At 34.9% G+C, this 25,789-nt stretch overlaps 2 protein-coding genes and 1 long non-coding RNA gene across 4 annotated transcripts; 2 read left to right on the forward strand and 1 right to left on the reverse strand.

Moving 5' to 3' along the window:
• The first annotated feature begins 926 nt into the window (after positions 1-926).
• On the forward strand, positions 927-11,008 carry LOC132102829 (circularly permutated Ras protein 1-like). Its single transcript, XM_059507507.1, has 16 exons — positions 927-1,081; positions 1,684-1,767; positions 2,185-2,271; positions 4,947-5,042; positions 5,245-5,331; positions 5,417-5,514; positions 5,597-5,797; positions 5,897-5,947; positions 6,024-6,113; positions 6,971-7,122; positions 7,416-7,497; positions 7,701-7,825; positions 8,994-9,078; positions 10,198-10,304; positions 10,446-10,555; positions 10,722-11,008. Exons 2-16 carry the CDS (start codon positions 1,686-1,688, stop codon positions 10,859-10,861), a joined length of 1,593 nt encoding a protein of 530 aa, XP_059363490.1. The 5' UTR covers positions 927-1,081; positions 1,684-1,685; the 3' UTR covers positions 10,862-11,008.
• Positions 11,009-15,053: 4,045 nt separating this feature from the next.
• On the reverse strand, positions 15,054-18,843 carry LOC132102865 (uncharacterized). The gene is made up of 3 exons (XR_009423297.1): positions 18,484-18,843; positions 18,000-18,086; positions 15,054-15,856 (listed from the first exon to the last, which is right to left on the reverse strand). It is a non-coding gene; the product is annotated as an uncharacterized LOC132102865 (long non-coding RNA).
• Positions 15,687-21,892, forward strand: LOC132102845 (E3 ubiquitin-protein ligase TRIM39). Of its 2 annotated transcripts, none has more exons than XM_059507532.1 (7): positions 15,687-16,376; positions 17,110-17,205; positions 17,425-17,658; positions 19,863-20,010; positions 20,118-20,162; positions 20,289-20,315; positions 21,214-21,892. In XM_059507532.1, the coding sequence occupies exons 1-7, from the start codon at positions 15,687-15,689 to the stop codon at positions 21,753-21,755; spliced, it is 1,782 nt and encodes a 593-aa protein (XP_059363515.1). In that variant the 3' UTR covers positions 21,756-21,892. The 2 variants fall into 2 exon arrangements, with proteins under 2 accessions (XP_059363515.1, XP_059363523.1); XM_059507540.1 differs by having other exon boundaries at positions 21,265-21,892.
• The last annotated feature ends 3,897 nt before the right edge of the window (positions 21,893-25,789 follow it).

Below are 25,789 nucleotides of genomic sequence, written 5' to 3' on the forward strand. Positions count from 1 at the left end.
GAAATTTACCAAAAAAAAAAGTGATTAGAGCTGCAAACTGTGCATGTATACGCAGCACACAATAACGTCTCTCAAATGCATGTACTAAAATATATTCTGCAATTCGAGATCATAAGGTTCAGACAGGCTATGCATTTTTTATTTGTAATTTAATGCACAAATAAATGTGAGCACAGTATACTTATACTAAAAATATGAGAAAGTGAAACCATTTAAATGCATAAAATAACATAATAATTTTATATTCTAGCATTTAGTTGACTTCCAGTCTTTTTCACATTATATCACAATCTGCATGTCTCATCTAAAAGTATGCAATGTTGGAGAGCAAGCATTTGGTAGTTTTAAGAAACTGAATGAGCAATAAAGCTATAGTGAGCCCCTTTATTAAAATACCTGGTTAGGTATTATACAAAAATTGTCAAATTCACTCAGTAATACATTTTCTAATTCACGAGTTATAATGTTATAAATTAAATGTACTCTGTTGTGTTTTAGGCACTAAAACAGTCCAGTACATTATAGTCAAACATATTTTTCTATTGAAATAATGAAGATTTCTGTGCCACCCCAGGCTGGTTGCTGGCCCCTCCATGGCCACCCTTATGAAAACATCCTGGCTTTGCCACTGCCTCCTCCAGCATATTCATATATGCCTACAGAGGAAACTTGACAATCCAGTTAGGGTAACATTTATTGTGATGACGTTAGTGTGATGACTATTTTTATTACACTAAGTGTGAAAGCCTTGCATGCTGCTAATGATTAAATGACTGAATTGTCTCTCTGACATCCGAGTCAAAGTCCACGTAAGATGAAAGTTGAAAAAAACAACAAAAAAATCAAGTGTATTTAAATCTACACAGAGACGAACAATCAAGCTGGTTTCGTTTTTCACTCACTCCTTCTTTCTTTGCCTTTAACATTTTTTTAGGTCGTGCACCAACAGTTTCTTGACTTCCTGTTTCATCAGGCACACAGTCAGCATGCACAGTAGGTGTGTGGAGAGCAGGACCTTAATGTTATTGGCTTTCTACGCAAGCTAAAAGTCAGACACTTTATTTTGAGCTACCATCACCAGGTAGGTACATTTCAAACGTTGCAGAATTTATCAGAGATGGATAACCTCAGCTGTTTCTATTATACTGTATGTCACTATGTATTTTGTATCAGTAAATAATTAATTTCCACATCTCACTCATTTTTTATTTATTTCTTGCTTGCAGTTCCATTGAATTGAGTCATAATGACGTGTAATTATTTATACATCTTATATAAATTGTAACACAAGGGTGTGTTGGCTCTTGGTTTTTTGCAAACTTAGCTTGAAAAGAAAAAGAACAGAGAAGAAAAGATAAAACAGCATTCATTTTACAAGGAAATCGAACAGTGCCACAGTGTTTACTGCAGGTGTAACTGCCTTCAGCAACTGAGATCAAAGTGAAAGAAACCATTTGAGCAGGAAATGAAAGTCTTTAAAAAAAAGTTTTGCTTAAAATGCACAGAAAAACACAGTATTATCCAGTGTTTTCTGTGCACACAACACAAGCAGGAAAGAGTGAAGAGATACATGCTGAATTTGTTTATTTTAAAGTGCCTGGGTGTTACAGGTTCTAGTTTAATTAGACTGTAAAGAATAGAACTAGATGCAAGTATAATTTCTGACAGTTTTTTCCCCCACAGAGATGGAGTTTGCTTGCAGTCATGTTGTGTGTAACTGGAGGTCGGAGAGCTTATCAGAAGATGAAGCTAAAGTCTCAAATCAAGGTCTGTTGTATGCTGTAAAGTCATGAATGAGTTAATATTTAATATTACAGCACACATAATATTGATATTATGACATGTAAAGAGACAACATTACTCTAGGAAGAATAATACGTAAGTATTAAGGGAAAGCTCATAACAACATTTTGAGACAACAGTCCAGTTACACATGACTGGTTTCGATCTCAGGTTGGGGCAGGTTTTTATTTTTGTATTTTGCTTTTTATATTTTGAGTTTTGTACTTGATAATTGTTTTACTGTTAAAATTTCACTGAAACAACATTAAATAGTGTCTAATAGGCAGGTTTCAGTCGAGACAACTAGGCCCATGTTGTATATTGTGGTATTTTTTAAATAATTTGGCACAAATAGTCAGTCTGTAACTCCATCTATCTCTCATGACTGCTCATGTGTTTTAGGTTGTTCCTCCACGCTTCCCTGTGGTCTATCCAGAGCTCAGTCCGATCATCCTTACGACAACCGCGTTACCTTTGTTCAGAAACCAGGTGAATAATTGACACCTTGTTTTTCACCTTAGCATTGCTTTATGAACGTTGTTTCAAATGTGTGAAGTGGCTCGTATATTCTCTTAAAAATGGAAAAAAGTGAATGATATGGACTGTTGACTGTAGTGTATGAACACAACTTGAAGAAGGATTGTGTCCAAACATCACACAAATTACTACAGCAAAAGACTGCAAACTTCATTTTCACTTTGAATACCATGTAACCACAAAATGTAACCACAGAGAACTTTAAAAAGTTTGGCAACATTCATGACAAAGCTGCAACTGCTACAACTCAAATCACAGACACCAATGCTAAAATGAGAAAAAGATAATGGGAGTATATTAAAACCTAGATATTCTGAGCGCTGGTCAGACAAATCAACTGATTTGAATATTATCAACCACTGTGGACAGGTTTGAAGAGGAGAGAGATGCTGATTAACACCTCCAATATCAGTAAAACAACTGCCACTTGTTATAATAAATGACATTGTAATAGAGACTATTACAAAGTTTTTTGACTATTACAAAGTATAAATTTACTCTAAGTAAGGGTGCTCCTATCAGGTTTTATTGAACCGTTCACCAACACCGATGGTTGATCACAGGAAGCAGTATCTGCCGATACGATCACATATAACGATATTTATAAAGCCTTCATTTTAACATGTAGAACTATTTATAGTGATGCTCCAGTCAATATTTTTTAAGACATTTATTAAGGGCCAGTGCCCAGTTGCATGAAACTCCTTAAGCTAAGAAATCCCTTAGATATAAGGTTAAGGGTACCCTTAGTGAAACTTGGGTTGCAAGAAAAAACCCTAAGGGTTTCCTTAAGGAACTTAAGGCTGTTATTAAGTTTTTCCCCTTAATTATCTAAGTGTTCCCTTAAGCATTGCTACAAAGTCCTTAGTGGCCATTTCACCTTAATAAATTTAAGGGACCAAAACAGCTCCCTTAAGTCAACTTAAACTCAAAATACGATGACAGATTAAGTGTTAATTGAAGAGGAGGAAATACCAAGGCGTGTTTTTAATGATCGTAATAATCCCTTGGAGACGAGGAATGGTAGATGAAAGGCTGAAAAGTATTATTATTATTATTATTATTATTATTATTATATCCACTTACGAAAACAATAATTGCCTTTTCCTCCTCTGTCCAGTTTGGTTTACGTTTTTTTTGTTTTCTGTTATGTTTGTACTCTCCATAGCAAAATTATATTAATACAAGTGTGATTTTAGCAAGGGTTTGGCTTTGTGGTTCGTTATGTTCTGTTTACTGTTAAAGGTAGTAACTATAGCAACCGCGGCGATCTTTGCCGTATGTTGTCAGAAACTACTGTGAAAAACGTTTAGTATAAACACTTAGGTAAGGGTGACAGTTAAGAGGTTTCTTGCAATGCTCTTAATGAAATCCCTTACCTCAGGGATTTTTTCTCCCTCAGGGAAACCCTCACTTAAGGAGTTTCATGCAACCGGGCACAGAATTTTATTTTTGAAAATGAGGGGAATTTCCCTCTTAGGTGACTCAGAAGGAAGGCAATGGAAAGAGTCTTCAGAGTCTTGTTATCTTCTGAGTCATCTTTATCTTTATCTTTTATATTGATACATTTCATTTGATACAGTACACCCCCCCCCCCCCAAAAAAAAAAAAACTAAATCAAGACTTTGTAAAAGAGCATAATAGGACCCTTTAAGCATTTTCCTCCCTTAGAGAATAAATATGGCTTAATGTTTTAAGAAGATCAAATTGGATATACAGTTTATTATGGTACTAAATAAGTTTTAATCATTTTACCACCACAGCTTCTTGTCTACACTGGCAACACGCACAATTTGTGCCAATTGCAAGTTAAGTCACAGGTAGCAGAGAGTGCAAGTGACGATTGTAAATTATATTGTAATTTAGTTTTTCTTGTCTACACCACCTGGCTTCTTTTGTAAAATGTTGAGAGATTCAATTAAAAAATAAAAAATAAAATAAAAATGATTGACATCACTTGTGAAAGCACAGGTGTCTGAGAGTGCAAGTGCATGTCCTTTCTCACAGGCATTGATCTTCTTCTGCGGAGGCGGTGTTTAGCCACACTATTACTTCATGAAATGGCACATTTCATACCTGTTGTTTTGGCAGATTGGCTTCATTATAATTTGATTTTAGACTAACAAGAATGTTTTGAGTTGTAAAACATACAGGATGTTTTTATAGTACATTGACCTCTTATATGTAAAAACGTTCATGACCCCTTTTTAGGCAAATGAGGGTAAAATACCTTAATACAGAAATATTTCCTAGGTGTTCACATTATTTTGTCTTACCACTTATATAAGCCTCTTATGCTCACAAACTCTGGATTTATTTGATATATGTTTTTTTTATATAATAAAAATAATATTATTGTGAAATACTATTTCAGTTTAAAATAACTGTTTTCTATTTTAGTATATTTTAAAATGTAATTAAATCCTGAGATGGCAATGCTAAATTTTTCACAACAATTACTCCAGTCTTCAGAAATCATTCTTGTATGCTTATTAGGTGCTCAAGAATCATTTCTTATTATCTTCGTAAATGGCTTTGCTGTCACTTTTCATTCATTTACATCCTGAATAGAAGTTTTACTTTTCTTTAATCTTTTCTTATTTATTTGAGTGTGTTATTTTTAACAGCTCCATCAATGGCTCCACCACCTGTTCCTCCCCGTAGCATAGAAAGGAGAGGCACTCTGTTTAGAGCTCTTCCACCCCCACCTTTACCGCCGAGAGGTGAGAAGACATTCACACACTCTCTACAGAACATGAACAAGCACAGGAAATATTGTTCTGCAAAAACGTACTCGATACACTAAAAATACTATGATGTTTTACTATGAGTTGTTTTATTTGATTTTGTGAGCTGAATTACACAACAAAAACTCTGTGTTAATTCCAACCTTAATATATTATTTTCCTTCACTCTCTCTCTCAGTTCTGAATAATATTGGAGAGACTCACCTTAAAGCTAATGTAAATGTGGTGTCGCTAAAAGTGGGAAGCCTTGTGGACATTAGTAAAGGTGTGCTAAACTGCTAAGCAATCTTTTTTGAAAGCATACATTTTCTAAATGTTCCATTTGTTTAGCTCACTTACTGTCTCTTTAGCATCTGCTATACAGTGCAGCCAAAAACCAGTGCATTGTGGGAAATGCAGTGCTGTCATGTCCTCAGCAAGCAGTCCAGAGACACACCATAAAACAATAGTAAGTTATACCAACAGGTGCAAAACCATCAGATTATATGACATTTACTTATTTTTTAAGTGTTTCGTGTCCTTTTTTCTAGATATGGAGGTGTGAGTTTTGTGGAAAGGAGAACGTTTACCCTCAGACTACACTGAAGGGAGGCCGGTTTTCTTTGCGCAGTCCTTCAGGCAGGGATATACTGTACATGGACGACGATGAGGACACAGAGTATGAGAATCTAGATGACATGCTTATTGTCCTGTGTGTGGACATTTCCGGAAGTATGAGCGTCACTTCTGAGGTGCCGATCACTTTCATTACAGACGTCCAGAGCTGTTGTTATGTTCTCAACACCTTCACTTAATGTTCACATTAAATATATTATAAATTTTCCTCTCAGATCTCTCCTGGTAACGCCATGCGATCACCCACTTATGTTTCACGACTGCAGGTAAAAAAAAGCTTATGTTTTGCTTATGTAAACAGGCACAGTAAATGTGAAGTTACTCGCATTTTTTTGGGTTCAGGGAGTCCAAGAAGCTCTTCAGATGGTGCTGTCCACCCTGCAGAAAACCTCATCTCACCGAAGAGTGGCACTGGTGACATTTAACAATGAGGTAAAGAGACTTATGGGAAGCACAATACGATTATTATTCCTAGTTCTGATCATAAGGATTTTCTCTTTTTTTTTCTGGACACTTGTTTGCAGAAACTGCCACATTATTAATTGAAGTTTTTGTGTTTTTTAAACTGGGTTCTGGGGAAAATGAGACGGGAAATATTTTTTTGTATTTTTATATATTATGTAAGATATATGTAAAGTTTATTATATATAATAAAATTGTTAGGTGTAATTTTACTGCAAATATATTTATTGTGAAAAGCAATATACATTCATATTAGAATTTATTTAAGTTTATACTGTGCAACATTATTCTAATGTTAGGCAGAAAAAAAGATAAACTTAATACAAAGAATTTGAATATTTGCTTTGCCTTATGTGCAATTTAAATATAAAGGCCAGTTATTTATTTTTGTCAACATGTTCTCTTTATAATGTCATGCTTTTTCTCATTTGCTATAAATGGCTTTATACATATATCTGTGACCTAGAGTATATGCTGGTAAATTTTGGCAAAACAGGACCAGGTTAAATATACCCTGTAAAACGACATACTTCTGAAGCCAAAGCTCAGCAGCTCTATAAAACTTACTGAGATGTCAAGCTGTGATGACTGAGCATTTCCCATTCTTGGTTTTGACAAGCTTGTGGCTACTGGTTTGTAGAAACCTAAATTCACTGTGAAGGAACTAAGAAGTATGTAAAACTACTAAGATTAGCCATTGAAAAGTCATTTTAGAAAACTAGATACAGAGATAAAGAATAGCACCAGCATAGCTCACATAGTGCTTTATTTTACTGTCATGTGGATAGATCAGAGTTTATAGAAGCATGAATGTGTGTGGTTTTCAGGTGACAGTATATGGGGATGGTACAAAGGTTCCTCTGACTCTGAGAGACTGGGCACTGGTGGACTATGACTATGTGAAGAAGGCGGGCGAGAACTACAGCACCCCTCACTGCATCGCAGAGACCATCCAACCTCTCACCCAGAAAATCAAAGAGTGAGTGGCTCATTCTCAAGCTGTTGTTGTACGTACAGCGAGTAGAGAAGAGTATCACCCTCCTTTACAATAATCACATTTTGTTGCTTCGCACCCTGAAATGAAGATGGATACGATTTTTGTTTAATCCAGCTGTATTTACTCAGTGCAAATGTTTTGCTGATCCTAATGTTTCATGAAAATGCTACAGTGTTATTTTATTTCTGTTGTTCATCAAAAGCAAGCTATAGTGTTAAGTCGGTATTTGTGTTGTCTGTCTAACTTTATTAATTAGGGTTTCTTCTTCTCTGCAGACTCAGAGAACATGGAGCCACAGCCCTGGGACCTGCTGCCCTCGTCTCTGTTGCCATGGCATCTCAGTTCACAGGGTCAAAAGTATGTATATCTGTAATTACATGTTCTGAAAACTATACCTATTTTATTATGATAAATTTGTGCTGTAATGATAAAACCACTATTCAAGGAGTTAAGGCGTAGTCTAGAAGAGGACTTCATTATTTAGCTACTGATGCTCTGCATTTACTGTACATTATTATATGTATGTGTCTGTGTGATTTTTTTTTTCCTTTTTTTTCCAGGTTATAATTTGCACAGATGGTCAGGCCAACATAGGCCTAGGCCATTTAGATCAGGAGTTTTCTCATTGCCCCACCCCCTCACCTTATTTCTACAATCGGTTAGCCCATTATGCTGCTGAAAAGGGGTGAGTGACTGCAAAGTACAAATCTCTTTCTGAATATTATATTAGTTGTAACCAGTGTTGGGTGTAATGCATTACTAGGTAATGAATTACTGTAATTTAATTAGGAGAGACCTGGGCAATTGTAAAAAAAAAAATAATAATAATAATAATAATTTTCTTTAATAACTCACAGACTTTTTGAAATACACTAGTCGTCTTTTGATACAAGAAACAAATATAGGTGCACTAATTAATAATACAGTTTATATATTTTTACTAATAAGGACAAGACTATAATATTAAATTAAATGCAAGAAGTCAGAGTGTTACAGTTCCCCCTTTTTATTAATCTAAAATTAAAGCCTACCTCAATGTATTTGCTTTACTGCTATAACATCTAATAATGTTACTTCAGATATATATATATATTTAATTTAAATTATTTTAGATGCTTTCCAAAAGCAAGTAGTTTTGTATGTAGTTTTACATTTCAATATGTAAACAGAAAAGTATTTCAATACTGACAAATAAGGTGCTGGGCTATGTGGTTTGTAACTTTCATACCTCAAAATCAGTATTCAGTTAAAAATTTCTGCTGAGGTCAAATGATTATGCTCCTTTTTCGCAGGCAGAGAGAGAACGCCACTGAGCATGTGCAGATTAGGTGGCATTACACTAGCTTGTTTCTGACTGTGTTACATTTGCCCCCTTTTACAATTGCCCCCGGTCTCCACTACTTTTCCTTCAAAAAATGTAGATTTTTATGCAATTTAATTAGTTATTTCTGATGTCTTTGATTAAATACTGTAGATTAATTTTATTAAAATGTATGTTTTAATATAACCTACACACTTTAAATACTTTGGTCAGTTCAAGAATAATTTATGCGGTTTTATATTATGTGAAAGAATGAAAAGAGCAGTTTCATGTCTATCCTTGGTTGAGGTTGATATTGAATTTAGAAAGTAATGCAGTATTTTTAGAGAGAGTAATTAGCACAGTATTCTTATTACACTGTTGAAGATGTAATTACCTGCTAGTGATTAATTACTTTTTTAGTGTAGCTTACCCAACACTGGTTTTAATGAAAAATTATGAATTTAGACCAGTGACCCTAATGAAATCATGTCATGTCAAGTGTTGTTATGATCAGTAAGTCATAGATTTCTGTTGTGGTGGTTGTTTATAGTGTGATAGTGTCTGTGATGACCTTTGAAGGAGAGGACTGTCGTTTGGCAGAGGTTGGGAGATTGGCTGATCACACAGGAGGCCGAGTGAGTTATTGCGACTGTTCATCTGCAGTCTGATTTTTTCATTGGTTAGCATTCTGGGTAATTTTGCTAATATCCGATGAGATGGTAAAGACTGACTGTTCAAGAAACCTATGATTACAGCAACAATCTATTTCTCCTGAGGGTGTTGTCTTTCACTAATTTGGTTACATCTCACACACTTAGCTCATTGTAAACTATGTGAGAAATTCTCGCATTTTCTGTATGAACCCTTCGCTCGACATTTTCCACTAACAGCAGCTGTCTGTCACTACATTTGTTACATTGTAGACTTCTAACACATCCTGAACCTTGTCTGTAAAAACCCCTCGGTAGAAGCTCAATCTGTTTTTAATGGGTTTGAGACATGTAGCTTGAAGCCTGTTTTAGAGAAACCAATAGTTATTACCAAATGACACCCACACATGCAAGGAAGAAAGAGTTTGTGTTCAGTATTTCCCCTTCTGCTGAATGTCAAAAGATTTTTGCTTTGAAACAATGATAATAGGAAACTGGTGCAAGATATCAATAACTTTAGTATCATGCATAGTGTGTACCACAAGATTATCAGTTTGTACTTAGCTTGAATAATAAGCACTAATGTTCAAAAATATGGGGTCAGTAAGGTTTTTTCTTTATTTTTTTTTCTTTAATTTTAAATTAATATTTTATTAAGCAATGATGCATTAAATTAATCAAAGAGAGTAAAGACATTTGCAATCTTGCAAAGTATTTTACCCAAATTCTGTTTGTTTGCATTTCTATTCATCAAAAAAATAAATAAGTAAATAAATAAATATATAAGCAGTTGATGATAACACAAAATATTTCTTGAGCAGCAGATCAGCATATAATCATACAATGATTTCTGAAGTGTTATGTGACTCTGAAGACTGGGGTGCTGATGCTGAAAAATAATACAAATAGAAAAGCGATGTTTTAAGTTTTAATAATATTTTACAATATTACTTTATTTTTGAACATAAGAGACTTCATTCAAAAACACAAAAATATTTTAAAAAGTTAATGTTTCTCTTTGAAAGGAGAGCTGCAATATTATAAACAAGCCATGATCTTAAATGTTAAAAAACTAAATTATTTATTTTTTCATCCACTTTCCAGATAAATATTGTTAATGTTGGTACAGTTGCCACAGAGATCCAGAGCGCTATAGCTGACAATGTCCTAGCAACTAGTGTCATGGCAACACTGCTGACACCAGATGGCATGTAAGTATCCATTAATGACATTCACAGACACAAACACATGTAAATACATGCAACCACACACACACACACACATATATGCACTATGCACTATAAATGCATTTCATAAAGTCTCTATGTTTATGTCTTCTCTGATTGTCCCAGGTACTTCCCCTATGAGGAGGATAATCATCAGTTAGTACGAGAGATTGGCAATGTAACAGATGGTGTTGAGATCACCTTCCAGTTTGCAGTCAGACCAGAAAAAGTTGAAAGTAAGCACAAAATAAACAGTGCAATCAAAAGAAAATGAAGCATTAGAGAAAAGATGGCACTATTTTTTTCTTACTCTCCCTCATGTTGTTCCAAATCTGTTTACTGTTTTTTTTGTAGGGAACACAAAATGTAGAGCTTTTTATGTATCTTTAAATGTGTTTTCAGGTTTCCAACAACGGGACCGGGTCCCTTTTCAATTGCAGCTGAGTTTCAAGACTCGAGATTTGCAGAAAGTGACGAGAGTCATCACTCAACAGAAACGAGTCACCACTAGCAGGCAAACCACTCGAAATATTACACAATAACAGCAAACATACAGCTCTTGACACATATCACTTTATAGTCTTGCCATAAACTACATGGTGATTTATAGTCAGCTGTTTCACATCCAAAATATCTGCAGAAATTTTAATTGTAGACATAGAAGGAAAATGATATATATACATACATATATATATATATATATATATATATATATATATATATATATATATATATATATATATATATATATATATATATATATATATATATATATATATATAAATATAGATGGAGAAAGGAAAGTTGTTTTATATACATATATATATATATATGTATATAAAACAACTTTTTTTCTCCATCTCTGTGTCTCGTTCTGTGTGTGTAGCTGGGTGTGGGCAGGCAGTTTAAATATATCTGTGTTGGGCGTTCACTGTGCCCAGCTGTGTGCCCGGCTGACTATGGAGGGCCGAGTACAGGAAGCACAGAGACAACTCAGAGCTCAACAGGACCTTCTCAAAGACATCAGGTACAGCAAACGTCCCCAGACGGCTCTCTGCTACATCATATGTGTATGTATAAAACACGTCTCCTTCAATGTTTATCTTACAGTCAACAGAAGCCGAGTCCTAAAGAAGAGAGTATCTATGGGAACTGGATTAGTACCATGAGTATGATCTGTGAAGACCTCTCCACTGTCAACCAGGTCTGAATACACCCTCAACCATCCAAATAATAGCATATGTATATTATTTTTTTATTTTATTTTTGAATGTAATGAATTTTCAGCAGTCATTACTTCAGTCTTCAGTGTCAGAAACATTTCTTATTATTAGCAGTGCTATAAATAACTGTGCTGCTTAATGTTTTTGTGGACTGTAATAAATTTTTTCAGGATTCTTTGATAAATACAATGTACAAAGTAAAAGTAGACAGAGTTTACATGTACAGTTTAATCAGTTTAATGCATCCTTGCCAAATAAAAGTATAAAAAAATAGAATTATATCTGAACTATCATGCGACACTGAAGACTGTATTTATGGCCGCTGAAAGTTCAGCTTTGCCATTAGAGAAATAAATTACATTTTAATAAAAGGCAGTTATTTTAAATTACAACAGCATTTCACAACATTTCTGCTTTTTCGGAATTTTAATTAAATAAATGCAGTCTTTGTGAGCGTAAGAGATTACTATTCCAAAAATTCCAAACGGTATATAATCATTAATATTTCATATCATTAATATTTAAACCATTAAAACATTATAGAATATTTAACTAATCAGTATGTCATGCTATTCAAATATGAATACATATGAAAAAAAAAATTTATGAATAAGGTTTTTCAAAATAACAAATTAAACTATATAAAAAATAGACACTTTAACAGAGCATTTATCAAGCATTGTCATTGTTTACCTAATTCAGCATACCACAGTCAAGATTGACACACTCTCACATGCTTGTAGATATGTGTCAGTGGTTGTCTTTAACATTCAACATGTTTTGAAATCTGCTCAGCTCCAAAAGTGCCCCAAGTCATATTAGCATTCTAGATGAATCATTGTGACTAAATATGTCCTTGTGCTAAAAGCATGACACACTTTTACTCTAAACAGAACACAACGGAAACTGACGCCAAACAAGCATCCCGAACATGTTCCACTGCGGTGAGTTAAAGATCTCCCACACTTTATACAGGGAAAATCTGGCATTCAAAATGTAATTGAAACCCAGATGTACTTTTTTAGGATTTTGAAAAAAAGTTATACATAAAATGAACAGATCATGCTTAGATATCATGGATCATCACATTATTTTTTTTCTCCTCCAGAGTCTCTCAGATGCAGCGGCCAATGTGGTCTACCAAATGAAGAGAGCCAAGAGCATGAGCGGAAAGGGACAGAGAGTTGCCATGATGGAGAACTGAGCTCAGATGCCATCAAGAGTTGTGAGCAGTCATTTTAAGTGTCATGTAGGCTGCTTTATCAATCTCAAACTATGGACAATGAATACTGCTTGGAATTTATGCAATATACAATATATGCAAACTATGAGTTGATAACCTAATATCCAGCTGGTGAGCTGCTTTCAGAAAGCCTACACACACAAGGAATTTGTCTTGGTAAGAGAAGCTTCCAGAGCACAGACAAAAAAAGTGAGTAAAAATAAATAAGTAAAAAACAACACACAATAGGCAAAGAGACAGTAAACAGCATATTGTATGTACAGATGTGCTATATACAAATTATGCAAGGGAATGTGAACAGGTGTATGGAAAGAAGTCACAGTGGGGAGAGCATTTAACTGCATGAGATATATGGCCTGAGGAAAGAAACTTTTCCTATGTCTGTCTGTTTTGGTGCTCAGTGCGCTGTAAACAGTTCAAAGATGAAGTGGACTGGGTGTGAGGGGTCCAGTGTGATTTTGCCAACCCTTTTACTCACTTTCACTTTCCATGGCATCACTGCTGTATTGATCTTTGGCTGGTTTGTGCATTTAAGACATTTTTGAATAAGTAACATATTTGACATACATTTGCAATTGTCAGATTACCAGCTTGGATACTATTGACTGTATTAATAAATATAAAGCAATCAAATAAAACATGTTTTATAGAAATCAGAGACTGATTCTTCTTACTCTGTCTACTTACATCACCTTAAAACCGTCAGTCTTCAAATTATTTTATAATGTATGCGGATTTAAGCGATAAACACTGGTGAAAGTATGTCAACAAGAAATGGTGAGAACTGGTTAGAACCAACTTCAGTGAGGTATGTGACAAAAATGCCCTGATCAATTGCACTCTTTGTGTTCTGCCTGATCTCTCTCTCTTTCCCCTAATGTTAATGGCAGATGTAGAGTAGCATTTGAATTTTGAAATGGCATTCATGAAATGAGGCAACTCTATCTGTCTCTCTACAGATGGCTTGTGTCACCATCCAGTTCTCCCTTACGGAAACATCTGTTTTTCTGCCAATTTAACACTATGTCAGGTTTTATTTTACACATGTGACCTCTGAATCACCCCACAAACAGACCACAAAAGACCTTTAATTCCACAGTATTCTGTCATGATCAGTCCCAGATCTCTGCAGAATCATAGGTTTTGCAGCTTCATCTAGTGTTATTCGTTATATTATTTATTCATTCTTTCATGCATTTAGCATGTTGTGATGTCATCTCAGTTTAACATGTTTTACGATATCCAAATCCATTCAACAGAATTCCTCCATTTTCTCCAAAAAAGAAAATGCAAAAATAAATAAATAAATACAATTTTGATGCAAAAACCTTTTCTCCAAAGTAATTTTTCTGACTTTTAGCAATGACTTTTATCCTACTGGTGTCCTTGTGTGTAGTTCATCATATAAACATTTAATTCATATTAACAGATTTTGAGCTGTATTGAATAAAATGAAATCATTGCAGATTCTGTCTGGGATTGGTCATGATCATTGTCAGTATTAGTTACATTCAAATGTAAACTACTTATGTTTCTGCATGATTTATTTGACAAAACCAGACACTGAAGTGTGTCTGAAACAAGCATGTAATCTTGCTTGGAATCTCATCCGACAGGTTTGAACTCACTGTCTGGGAGAAAGAGAGGGTGGGGAGAGAAAGAGCTGAGGAGGGAGTCGGCCAAAAGCAACCACATGTAAGAGTTTAGATCATACATGTAAAACTGAACCGTCAGGATACAACACAAGCACTGATGAGAGACCACCGGATAAAGAAAAGAAAAGGCTAACAGAGGTAATTTGTATAGATTTAATGTAAAAATTATTTTATAACATAGATATGGTGTTAAGCATGCAAGTCAAAAACTGCTATAAAAGATATAGTTCATACTTAATCATAGTTAAGTATTTTTACCAAAAAACATTGTTGACACTTTAGCCACACTAAAAAATAATGAATGTCATTAATCAGAAGGTGAATTAAACCAGGTATTTATTTAAAAGAAAGATAGCACATAAGGCCTCGTCTCAGGCAAAAAAAAAAAATGTTAAGTTGTAAAAAGGTACAAACCCTATTTTACCACTTGTCACACTTGGTTCAGAGACACTGGTGAAGAACGCATCGAAAATCATTCATTTGTTAGTAGATGTTACTTGGTTTGCTGTGTTGTTTTTATTCAATGACATTCTGGAGTTTTAATAATACAACTGAATGGTTGCATTTGTGTGCTTTTGTTCATTTGTTTCCTCAGTTACAAATAAGTTTGGATTCCCAGAACCCACTAAGCTGCTCCACAGGACTAAGATAACTGGCAGCTAAGGAAGGAACATAACACTGAAGAAGACACTTTAGCCAGTAGTGCCTCATTCCAGTGTGAAACTGCTGATTAGAGGCGAGAACAGCATTTTCATAATCTGTCCAGTTTAGTGAGATTTAAAACATTTGAAATCATCTCAATGAGACTAACCCCGATCCTGGATTATTAATACAAACATTCACTGATCCAGTCATTCTATAGGTTGCTTTGTGAATATTGACAACTGAACAGTTGTTTGCATAACAACCCTAGTTGATTTTTGTTTTATTGTTGCATATTAGTTCTAGTTTTAGTACCTGCTTCTATTCTCACAGCTTTCTTATTGACACAATGTGTTGTGATGATATTCTACTTGTGTTTGCTGTTGTGCAAAATGCTCGAGTCTAAAATGAAATAAAATAAAATATTTATTTGATTTTATTTCAGCCATTTGTGATTACATTATTTTCATTTAGTGACCTTATGTGCTAAAATAACCAAAACGAAAATTTAAAGCTTTACATTTCCTTTCATTTTTGCATTTTCGCCTCATTGCCATTTTTCCTTGTCTCCTCTGTGCATTTTTTGCCGTCCCTCTGCACAGCCATGCCATTCTCGCGAAGCTTCCTGTCTGAAGAGCAGCTGCTGTGCTCCATCTGCTTAGACGTGTTTGACAATCCGGTGTCCACGCCATGTGGCCACAACTTCTGCATGACCTGCATCGGCCACTACTGGGACTCAGTGAAGCACTGTCAGTGCCCCCTCTGCAAGCAGACCTTCAAGAGAAAGCCCGATCTCCAAATTAATCGAACTCTCAGAGAGATCACTGAACAGTTCAAGGGGATGAAGGGAAACCCGGGGACTTCTGGAAGGAATGTGGCAGATAGAGACGCTGAGGAAGGGGAAACGACACAAGAGATAGTTGGTAGTACACTTAGGCCAGGCCAACTTCCAGGTAATCTTCTTGAGGAAATGAAGCAGCGACTCGCACAGCACAGGGCACACAGCAATTCTCTGGCCTCTCAGAATGAAACGTGGTCTGAACAAACTGTTACACCAAACATGGATAGTACTAGTGAGACCCAGCCACCTGGTTTTGCCAGACAGGTGTCCCTGCGAAGGTATACCTTGAGTGGGGCGGCAGATGCCATGAAAGTCCCCCTTTGTCCAAAACATCACCGGAACCTGGAGCTGTTCTGTCGATCTGATTCGGAGTGTGTTTGTGTTGAGTGTGGACAAACGGAACACCAGTCACATGACATCACATGTGCCGAGAAAGAGTGGCAAAGTCATAAGGTAGGATGAAATGAAGAAAAAGTTACAACTGGTAATGACATAAAATCTGTTAAAGCCTTCACATCTAAACCAAAAAAGTGGCCCCAAAAATATTATTACTTAAGTCACTTGTATGACTTAAGTATGAGAATTTAATTGTATTAGCTATCATGTTATTAAATATCAAAGTGAACAAATGAACTAACTTTTCTAAATTATTGGCAAAAAAATTTACGAACTGGTTCATTACATTAACTGGTTTTTGATAAGACGAAACTGTCCAAATAAGTTTTTGTCTTAATTTGAAACAGTATAAATTCTTTGTTTGAAAAGTGTGCTCATGCTATCGATCTTATAAAATAGAATACAATATAAAATAACAAAATAAAACAAAAGATAAACAACTAAAAATATATAAACAGATCATAATAAATAAATTAATCAATGTAAAAATTTATTGTTTTTTTGCTTGTTTGAAAATTGTGTTTGTGATGTCAGTCTTTAAAATAAATAAATGCAACTATTCTTGTTTGAACGGTATGCTTGTGCTATCAATTTTTAAAACAGATATAATAATAGAAAAATCCACTTGATTTGATTTTGTTAGCTTATCAAATGTTGTTCATACACTTTCAGAAAAAAAACTGTGCAAACATTTTTCTTTCGGGGGTACAATGTTGCATTACCACCATGCATTGACTGGTAAAATCTGGGGTGCTTCCTGCTGCATCATTTCCTGTTTTCTTTCACACAGATGAAGATTGGTATCACAGAGAACGAGATACAGGAGATGACCAAGAACAGGATGGAGAAAGTGGAGGAGATCAAACAATCACTAGTTAATTTTAAAGTAAGTAACGCAGTAGCTTCACTTGTTTTCTTCGTCCCACAACATCAAAAATCCCCAAAGTCTTGGAGAAAGTGAACACCTACGGGTTTAATGTCAACTGATATTTAGTGATAACAAGTACTAAACCTTTGACAAACAGTATCAGGGTTTTACATCACCCTAAACCTAGATCCATGATGAAAACCTTCATCCTTGCTTCTGCTTCCCTCTGTGCTCCAGATGCTGTCAGAGCATGAGGTGCAGCGCAGTATGCAGCTGTTTGGGGCTTTGATAAGCTCCCTCGAGCGCAGTCAGGCTGGGCTGCTGGAAGTGACTGAGATAAACCGTCTCTCAGCAGAGCACCAGGCTGAGCTCATGATCAGAGAGCTGGAGCAGGAGATCACAGAACTGAGGAGGAGAAGCACAGCACTGGCCAAACTGGCCCAGTCTGAAAATTACATCACCGGACTGAAGGTCGGTAATGTGTCAAGACAACATACTCATACTTTTTCCTCATTTTAGCATTGGTGTCTGTGATTTAAGTTGTAGCAGTTGCAGCTCTGTCATGAATGTTGGATTTTTAAAGTTCTCTGTGGTTCGTTTTTGTGGTACCATGGTGTTCAAAGTGAAAATGAAGTTTGCAGTATTTTGCTGCAGTAGTTTGTGTGTGATGTTTGGACACAATCCTTCTTCAAGTTGTGTTCAACAGTCCATATCATTCACTTTTTTTTCCATTTTAAAGAGAACATACAAGCCACTTGAAACAACGTTCATAAAGCAATGCTAAGATGAAAAACAAGGTGTCAATTATTCACCTGGTTTCTGAACAAAGGTAACGCGGTTGTCGTAAGGATGATCGGACTGAGCTCTGGATAGACCACAGGGAAGCGTGGAGGAACAACCTAAAAACATATGAGCAGTCATGTGGGATAGATGGAGTTACACACTGACTTTTTGTGCCAAATTATTAAAAAAATACCACAATACACAACATGGGCCTAGTTGTCACGACTGAAACCTGCCTATTAGACACTATTTAATGTTGTTTCAGTGAAATTTTAACAGTAAATCAATTATCAAGTATCAAAATTCAAAATATTAAAAGCAAAATACAAAAATAAAATCCTGCCCCAACCTGAGATCGAAACCAGTCATGTGTAACTGGACTGTTGTCTCAAAAATACTTACGTATTATTCTTCATACGGTAATTCTGTCTCTTTACATGTCATAATATCAGTATTATGTGTGCTGTAATATTAAATATTAACCCATTCATGACTTTAAAGCATACAACAGACCTTGATTTGAGACTTTAGCTTCATCTTCTGATAAGCTCTCCGACCTCCAGTTACACACAACATGACTGCAAGCAAACTCCATCTCTGTGGGGGAAAAAACTGTCAGAAATTATACTTGCATCTAGTTCTATTCTTTACAGTCTAATTAAACTAGAACCTGTAACACCCAGGCACTTTAAAATAAACAAATTCAGCATGTATCTCTTCACTCTTTCCTGCTTGTGTTGTGTGCACAGAAAATACTAGAGTAATAGACTCTCCAGTTCTTCCATCTTTTCAGTTTTCTATATCTATGTTCTATTTCAAATATCGCAGAGACATAAGTGGGTTTGTTTGACATGAGCCAATAAGAAACCACCTCAGCACCCTGGTGAAGGCATGACAACACACTAAAGTTCCTCATACCAAAGCCCTTAGCATTCATTCACAACACCAGTGCATTGTGCCATGTTTTGTACTGACAAAAGCCATTCTGTGGAGGACTATGACTGCCAATTATCAGTTTATTAATTAGAAATAAAAATATGCACACTCCCAATCAAATGTTTTAAAAAAAATTTAAAGAAATCTCTAATGCTCACCAAGGCTGCATTTATCTGTCCAAAAATACAAATGTAATGCAATTTATTTCTGTTATGGCAAGGATGAATTTCAGGAAACATTTGTATAATTATTATAGCTGAAAACAGTTTTGCAGCATAATAAACAATCAAGGATTTTTTTTTAATTCTTTAATAAAGAAAGTTAAAAATTAGCATTTATTTGAAAGATCACTTTTTATCAATTTAATGTATCCATTCAGGATGAAAGTATAACTTTCTTAAAAAAATAAATAAAATAATTATTTACCCCAAAGCTCTGAACAGCAGTGTAAAAAAAATATTTAATTTTCAAACTGACAAATACAAGTTATATTTAAATGAAATAACATTTCTAAGTTAAAAAAGTTAAATATAAAATGTAATTATTTTATATTTTACTTAATCCATTCTTAAATAGACATTTAATACTGTCTATTAAACTGTTATATATATATATATATATATATATATATATATATTCACTTGTTTTCTTCTTCCCACAACATCAAAAATCCCCAAAGTCTTGGAGAAAAGTGAACACCTACGGGTTTAAAGTCAACTGATATTTAGTGATAACAAGTAAAAAGAACTGTTTTATATATATATATATATATATATATATATATATATATATATATATATATATATATATATATATATTATATACAGAAACCCTTTCTTTATATATTTAACAGTGGAGTTAAAAATACTATTAGACATTTTACAATGGTTGCAGTTACGGCTATAGAGAGAAAATAAGCATGACTCCTAAAATTGCTCCTGGTTTTTTCCCAGCAGGGCTTCTCTGACATCAGCATTCCCAAGGCAATGAAAGACTGGACGGGTATCTCACTGACCTGTGACCTTGGAACGAAAACAATTTACACCTCTGCCTGTCAGCTACTGGAACAGTTTAAGGAGGAGCTTCAGAAAGTACCTGAATTCTGTGAGTGACACCTGTCAAACACTACACTACAGTGCCATCAGGTGGCAGATGGAGAAGTTACTTCATGTGCTTTGCATCTTTTGGTTGACAGTTTATTTCTGCTCTAGGCCTCTCTGTGTCCACTAACCAATCACCTGTGAAATCACACACAAGTAAGACTTCTGTTGGCAAGTGTTCATCTTACCATGATTCATTATATAACTATATATCTAGAATTATGAAATGCATTTCAAACTTCATATTTTCAATAACAATGATCTTATTTCAATGTTTTGCAGAAATAAAGAGAATACAGGAATATGCAGGTATGTGTTAGAGATGGCATTTTATTGCAGTGTATATATAAGCAGGTGCTATAAAGGTTTTTTGTTTTTTTTTCCCCTCCAAGACTTTATAACACCTTTGCCCTGTTATGGATAAAGTCCTAAATAGTTGATATAACAGTTTATTGATTGTTAATACTTTCACAACACATCTGCATCTCTTAATGGCCATAAAAACTTTTTGCAAAAACAGTTTGTTCTTGTGCAAGTAGATTTTGATTTGAATGTTTCTGAGCATTTGCGAACTTCTCAAGCAGTATGAAAACTATATTAAAAGCATTTTTTTAATTTGCTATTTGCTAAGTAATTTATCATCTTATTTCACTAATTATTATGCACACAGCTATATATGCCATTATGGCAATTGAGATAAATCATATATTTCTGTGCATTATACGTTCTAAACTAAACGAATAGGACTATTTATTTGTTAATTTGTTTTAACAATATATATATATATATATATATATATATATATATAATTTATGTTTAATTCTATATATATAAAGAGAGAGAGAGAGTTAAACAAATTAATTTAAATCAATACAATATGTATATAATTAAATATAATTAAAGTTATATTTAAATATAGCTCAAAATTGTAAAATGTTAATTATTCCTGAGGTGGTCCTTCAGAAATCATTCTAATATGCTGATTTGGTGCACACACAAAAAAAGAAAAAAAGAAAAAAAAAACATTATATATACAAGTCTTTACTGTCAATTTAATGCATCCCTGCTAAATAAAAATATTAGTTTATTATTATTAATGATAATATATATGTATACGTGTGTGTGTGTGTGTGTGTGTGTGTGTGTGTGTGTGTGTGTTAAACTTCCTAAATATAAAAAATATATATATTTTAACTTTTTACACTAGTGGATGTGACCCTGGACACCAACACTGCTCATCCACGTCTCATCCTATCAGAAGACAAGAAGAAGGTCTGGTGTGGTGAAAAGCGTCAACAAGTTCCCAACAACTGTGAGCGCTTCGACTGTGTAGTCTGTGTCCTGGGCTGCGAGGGATTCAGCAGTGGCCGACACTACTGGGAGGTGGAGGTGGATGGCAAGACTGACTGGGATCTGGGAGTGGCGAGTCATTCCTGCAACAGAAAGGGTAAGATCGCAGTCAGCCCCAGCAATGGCTACTGGTTTCTTAGCTTGCGGGACAAGAACAGCTATGCCTTTAGGACTGAGCCTTCCACTGCCATTCCCCTCAGCCTTAGACCTCAGAAGATAGGGCTATTTGTGGACTATGAAAAAGGCCAAGTGTCATTTTATAATGTGGACGCAAAGATGCACATCTACACATTTATGGACATCTTCTCTGAGACTATTTACCCATTTTTCAGTCCCTGTACCAACAAAACAGGCAGAAATCATGCTCCGCTGGTGATCAAGCCTGTCCTTATGGACTGAAGAGTGAAATGTAAACATTTTATGAGCAAGCATCTGATCCAAAATGTTGTGGACTTTCCTTTTTTTTTTGCCTTATATATGATTTGTCTGCTGCTATTGGCACTTTCACTAGGATGACTGTACATCCTCTCTTTCCAGTTTTTGGCTTTGTTTTTCTATTGACATGCTCTCTGCAGTAGTCAAACATTGTATTTTATGCAGATTTGCATTGCTTTGTCCATTCTCTGTAGACCCAAACCATTTTGATAATGTTTATTATGCAATGCTTGTATACTACTGGTCAAACCACTTTTTTTCTTTTTAGTCATTACCTTCAAAAAATATAAAAAATAAGAAACAAAGAGCCAAATCCCAGACATTTTTGAAATCCCAGCCAGTCTGGGAAAAAGAGGACATATAGTAACTCTACTTTCACTGCTAAAAGTTTTGTTTATACCAACAAATATGCATATATTATCCTTATTTCATTAACATAACACCAAAATCAACAGGATTTTTTAAATGAATCTACTCTTCAGGATGGAAAGACTTAAATAATACAGTATATGTTTCTTAAACAAGACTGCACTGCAATCCACTATGAATAACAGCGAATAGTCATTATTCTCAGGCATTAGAGAGCAAAATAATACTTTAATACAAGATGAAAATTAATAAATTAATGTTGTTTTGTTCTTAGAAATGCTTCATTCACTGTTGCAGGCCTATACAGTTCATTTGGCCTAATTTTCTGTAAAGATGAGTGTACTTGAAAATGATGAAATAAACGTTGCGTTGTCATATGGCAAGTAACTGCAGGTAATTTCTCTTTTTATAACCTCCCACCCTTTCTTTCTCTTTCATATCTAGTACCAAGACTGGGCCCTATTTACAGCGGAGTGAGACTAAAGTTATGCTGCTTACACTTTCATAATACACTACAACCACAGTGTGTCTGTTTATGACACTTGTAATCAACACTAACTGTCTTTACATTGTTGTTTTTACCGCTCCAGGTAACTCCCAAACCAAATCCTAACGGTATTTTCTCTGTGTGCATCGTTCGTGTTGAAGCATGTCAAAAGTAACTGTCGGACTCGGACAGGAAATACCCGAGGGCTCCGTGGAGTCAGCGAGGCTGCGTTTCCTCAACACACCGCCAGGTGGCAGACATACTGATTTTATAACTGCACTTTTTTCCAAACGTGAAGCAAACACGTGGTTACATTCGTCTTCGCCATCTAGCCAAACTGCCCTTTATGACTTTTTATTGGTATATAAAACTACATATAAAGCAAACTTCACAGATGTCAACCTGTTTTTCCTTAAGATATGCCTCTGTTAAACTGATCCATATAGAGCATAATACAGAAGACTGAGGCTTGTTGTCAAGCAATGAAGTCGTCACAACAGCAATATCTCAGTATCTAGCTACATGATGTTTTATATAATCGTTTTACTATTAAAATTTGACTGAAAACTTGTAATAGAGTGCTTAATGGCAGTTTCCATTGTGACAACATACCACACTATATGCAAATGTGGGGAGTAATATAGGAACTGTTTTTTGTTGCCAAGACTTTAAGTTAGACTATTTTCTAGTCAGAAATTGAGTTTCCTACACTAAACACAGAAAGAGAATTATTCACTGAAGTACAAAATTGTAACATCTAGCTCCCTGAACGTACAGTATGGGATTTTTGGCCACCAGGGGTCAGTGATCAAAATAATAACAAAAGCCGTACTTTGAAGACGTTGGGAAAGAGCGTGGGCTCATGGGAGTTGTTGTTCATTGGAACACACGCTCTGTCGCTCCCCACATTCCTCACTCATTCTAACTTAGTATTTTGACAATCACGTCTTTTCGAACGGAGAGATATATGAATTATCAGACCCCTATCAAATCAATATTCCATCTAGCTAGTAGTAATATATGTAAAAAAAAACACGGTTGCCTTTCGTTAATAATTATAATTACGTTTATACTATGATATCGAACAAGATAGTGAACTGCATTTGAAGCTACTTTATCCAGCTAGATATAGAACGCATGTAGATTTACATTATACTCTACATGAGAGCTATTCCGTCTGCGTTTTACACAAGACATCATCGTTTCACAAAATATACGGATAGATATAGTTAGCTGAATGGATGCATACCTGTTTATTAGAATGCAAGCGAGTTCGGCATCTCTCTGTAGTTTCAGCTTGTCACAAAGCTCTCTCTATCTTGGAAATGCAACTCCAATATTTACCCGTGTCTTGTTTCTTCTCTTGTCCCAAAACCTTCTCGGGTCATTTATTTCACCCGTACGTTTGCGCTTCACAGAACGTGCAGGCAAAGCATAATCATGATCCATAACTTAGTTATTGATTGAGGTATAAAACTAATATAAACAATATAGATATAAAATATAATAGTCTCGATCAAGACTAGCTACTACGTTTTCTTCTTTGTCTCGTCTTTGCTTCTGTTCACCTTTGTATTTGGCGGTTCCGCGGGAAGTTAGATAAGCTAGAGGGGTCAAAGTTTATATGACGCCATAGACGCGCGACAAAACAGAAATAAAGAAACGTGCCGTGTCTTCTAATTAAACTATAATTTTCTCCGGATTTGAAAGTTCGTGGAAACTTTCGGGATAATGTAAGTACACAATTAAAAAATATATATAACATAGATATAGTGATTTCTGCTATTTTTAAAGCAGAACAATTACATATTGTGCCTTTAATTCACCCACATGCATTGATCATTATTATTATCATTTTTATTTATTTTTTGTGAAAAATCAATACACAAAATGCGGTCATATTAAAACATTACTTTTCTAAAGACTTTTTTTAGCATTTAGGTTTTATTGTATTTAATGGAAACTTCTTGTTCAAGTTCTCTGGCACCGTCTGTTTCTGTGTTTTTAACAATTAATGTTAAGTACTAGTAACTTAATAGTATTGATTAATGTTTGCTATCTTCACTCCTAAACAACTTTTTAAATAATTAGACGTGAATTTCAGTAACTTGTAGAATTAGATGTACAATCAAATATGCCATGTGAACTTTAGAAATAAATGTGTGCATTAAATGAGAATTCGGGGGGAATTATAATGGAAATTAATAAAAATATGTTTCAGGGTCAAAAATTAACCAGAGACAAAAATTCCTTTTTTTGTTTTTGTTTTTGAATATTGATGTATTTCACTGATATTCTATTCTAGGTCAAACGGGCTCTGCATGGTTTAAATGACTCTGTGCTCATCTACAGTATCTATCAGGTGATTGTATTTGTTGCCTCAGAAGTGTATGTTGTTGAATGTATAGCAAACATGAAGTGTGTTTTTTTAATTAAAAGAATTTCGTTAAAGCTCTGCAAACACTGAACGTTATTTTTAAACAGAACACTGTATTGGTGGGTGGGGAGGGTGCCCATATAAAGTAAAAGAAATATACATCAAAACAATTCCACGTGGCAAATATTGCCACTTAATAATAAAGAAAAAAGATAGTGATGAATATAGCATTCCATGAAGCATCATGTGAACTTTAAGCTTCAACAGAAATCACAGGTGTAACAAGCCAAGCAGGACATAACAACTGAAATAACAAAAATGACAGAATGAGACAGCATGTGTGTGTGATGACTATTACCATATTTCAATAGTAACCAACATTCCTCACCAATACACTCTAGAATGTGGATCTGTGAGAAGAGTTTTTCCAAACTACCTTTTCAGACCGCAAATCAATTCTGGTGAACAACTGTGACGCACGCTAAAGTCATGTCACGCAAAATACTGTGACAGTAATAAATGCTGATCATAACTCCACCCAGCTGTGGAAAAAAAAAATAATAACTTCAGTAAAAGTCATTACCAGTCATTGTTATGGCTTAGAAGTGAATGAAGTTAAGCAGGCTCTGAGCAAGACGAGAAGAAGAGAAATGGGGGAAGGGATTGGGTGATTGTCAGAGAAATGGTCTTTGGCCGTCTATCAGGTTGAGCTTGAATCTACTTGACTCTTGCCCTCCTGCCAGATCTACTTGCATGGCAGCCAAC

Source organism: Carassius carassius, chromosome 2 (genome assembly GCF_963082965.1).
Source record: "Carassius carassius chromosome 2, fCarCar2.1, whole genome shotgun sequence".
In the NCBI taxonomy this organism is placed as follows: Eukaryota; Metazoa; Chordata; class Actinopteri; order Cypriniformes; family Cyprinidae; genus Carassius; species Carassius carassius.

Bases quoted from the DNA above. Each gene is read 5' to 3' on its own strand.
- LOC132102845 (XM_059507532.1), top strand. From the start codon at position 15,687: ATGCCATTCTCGCGAAGCTTCCTGTCTGAAGAGCAGCTGCTGTGCTCC. The intron at 16,377-17,109 runs GTAGGATGAAAT...TCTTTCACACAG, and splicing joins AAGAGTGGCAAAGTCATAAG to ATGAAGATTGGTATCACAGA. The intron at 20,011-20,117 runs GTGAGTGACACC...TTTCTGCTCTAG, and splicing joins TCAGAAAGTACCTGAATTCT to GCCTCTCTGTGTCCACTAAC.
- LOC132102829 (XM_059507507.1), top strand. From the start codon at position 1,686: ATGGAGTTTGCTTGCAGTCATGTTGTGTGTAACTGGAGGTCGGAGAGC. The intron at 1,768-2,184 runs GTCTGTTGTATG...CATGTGTTTTAG, and splicing joins AGCTAAAGTCTCAAATCAAG to GTTGTTCCTCCACGCTTCCC. The intron at 5,948-6,023 runs GTAAAAAAAAGC...TTTTGGGTTCAG, and splicing joins CTTATGTTTCACGACTGCAG to GGAGTCCAAGAAGCTCTTCA.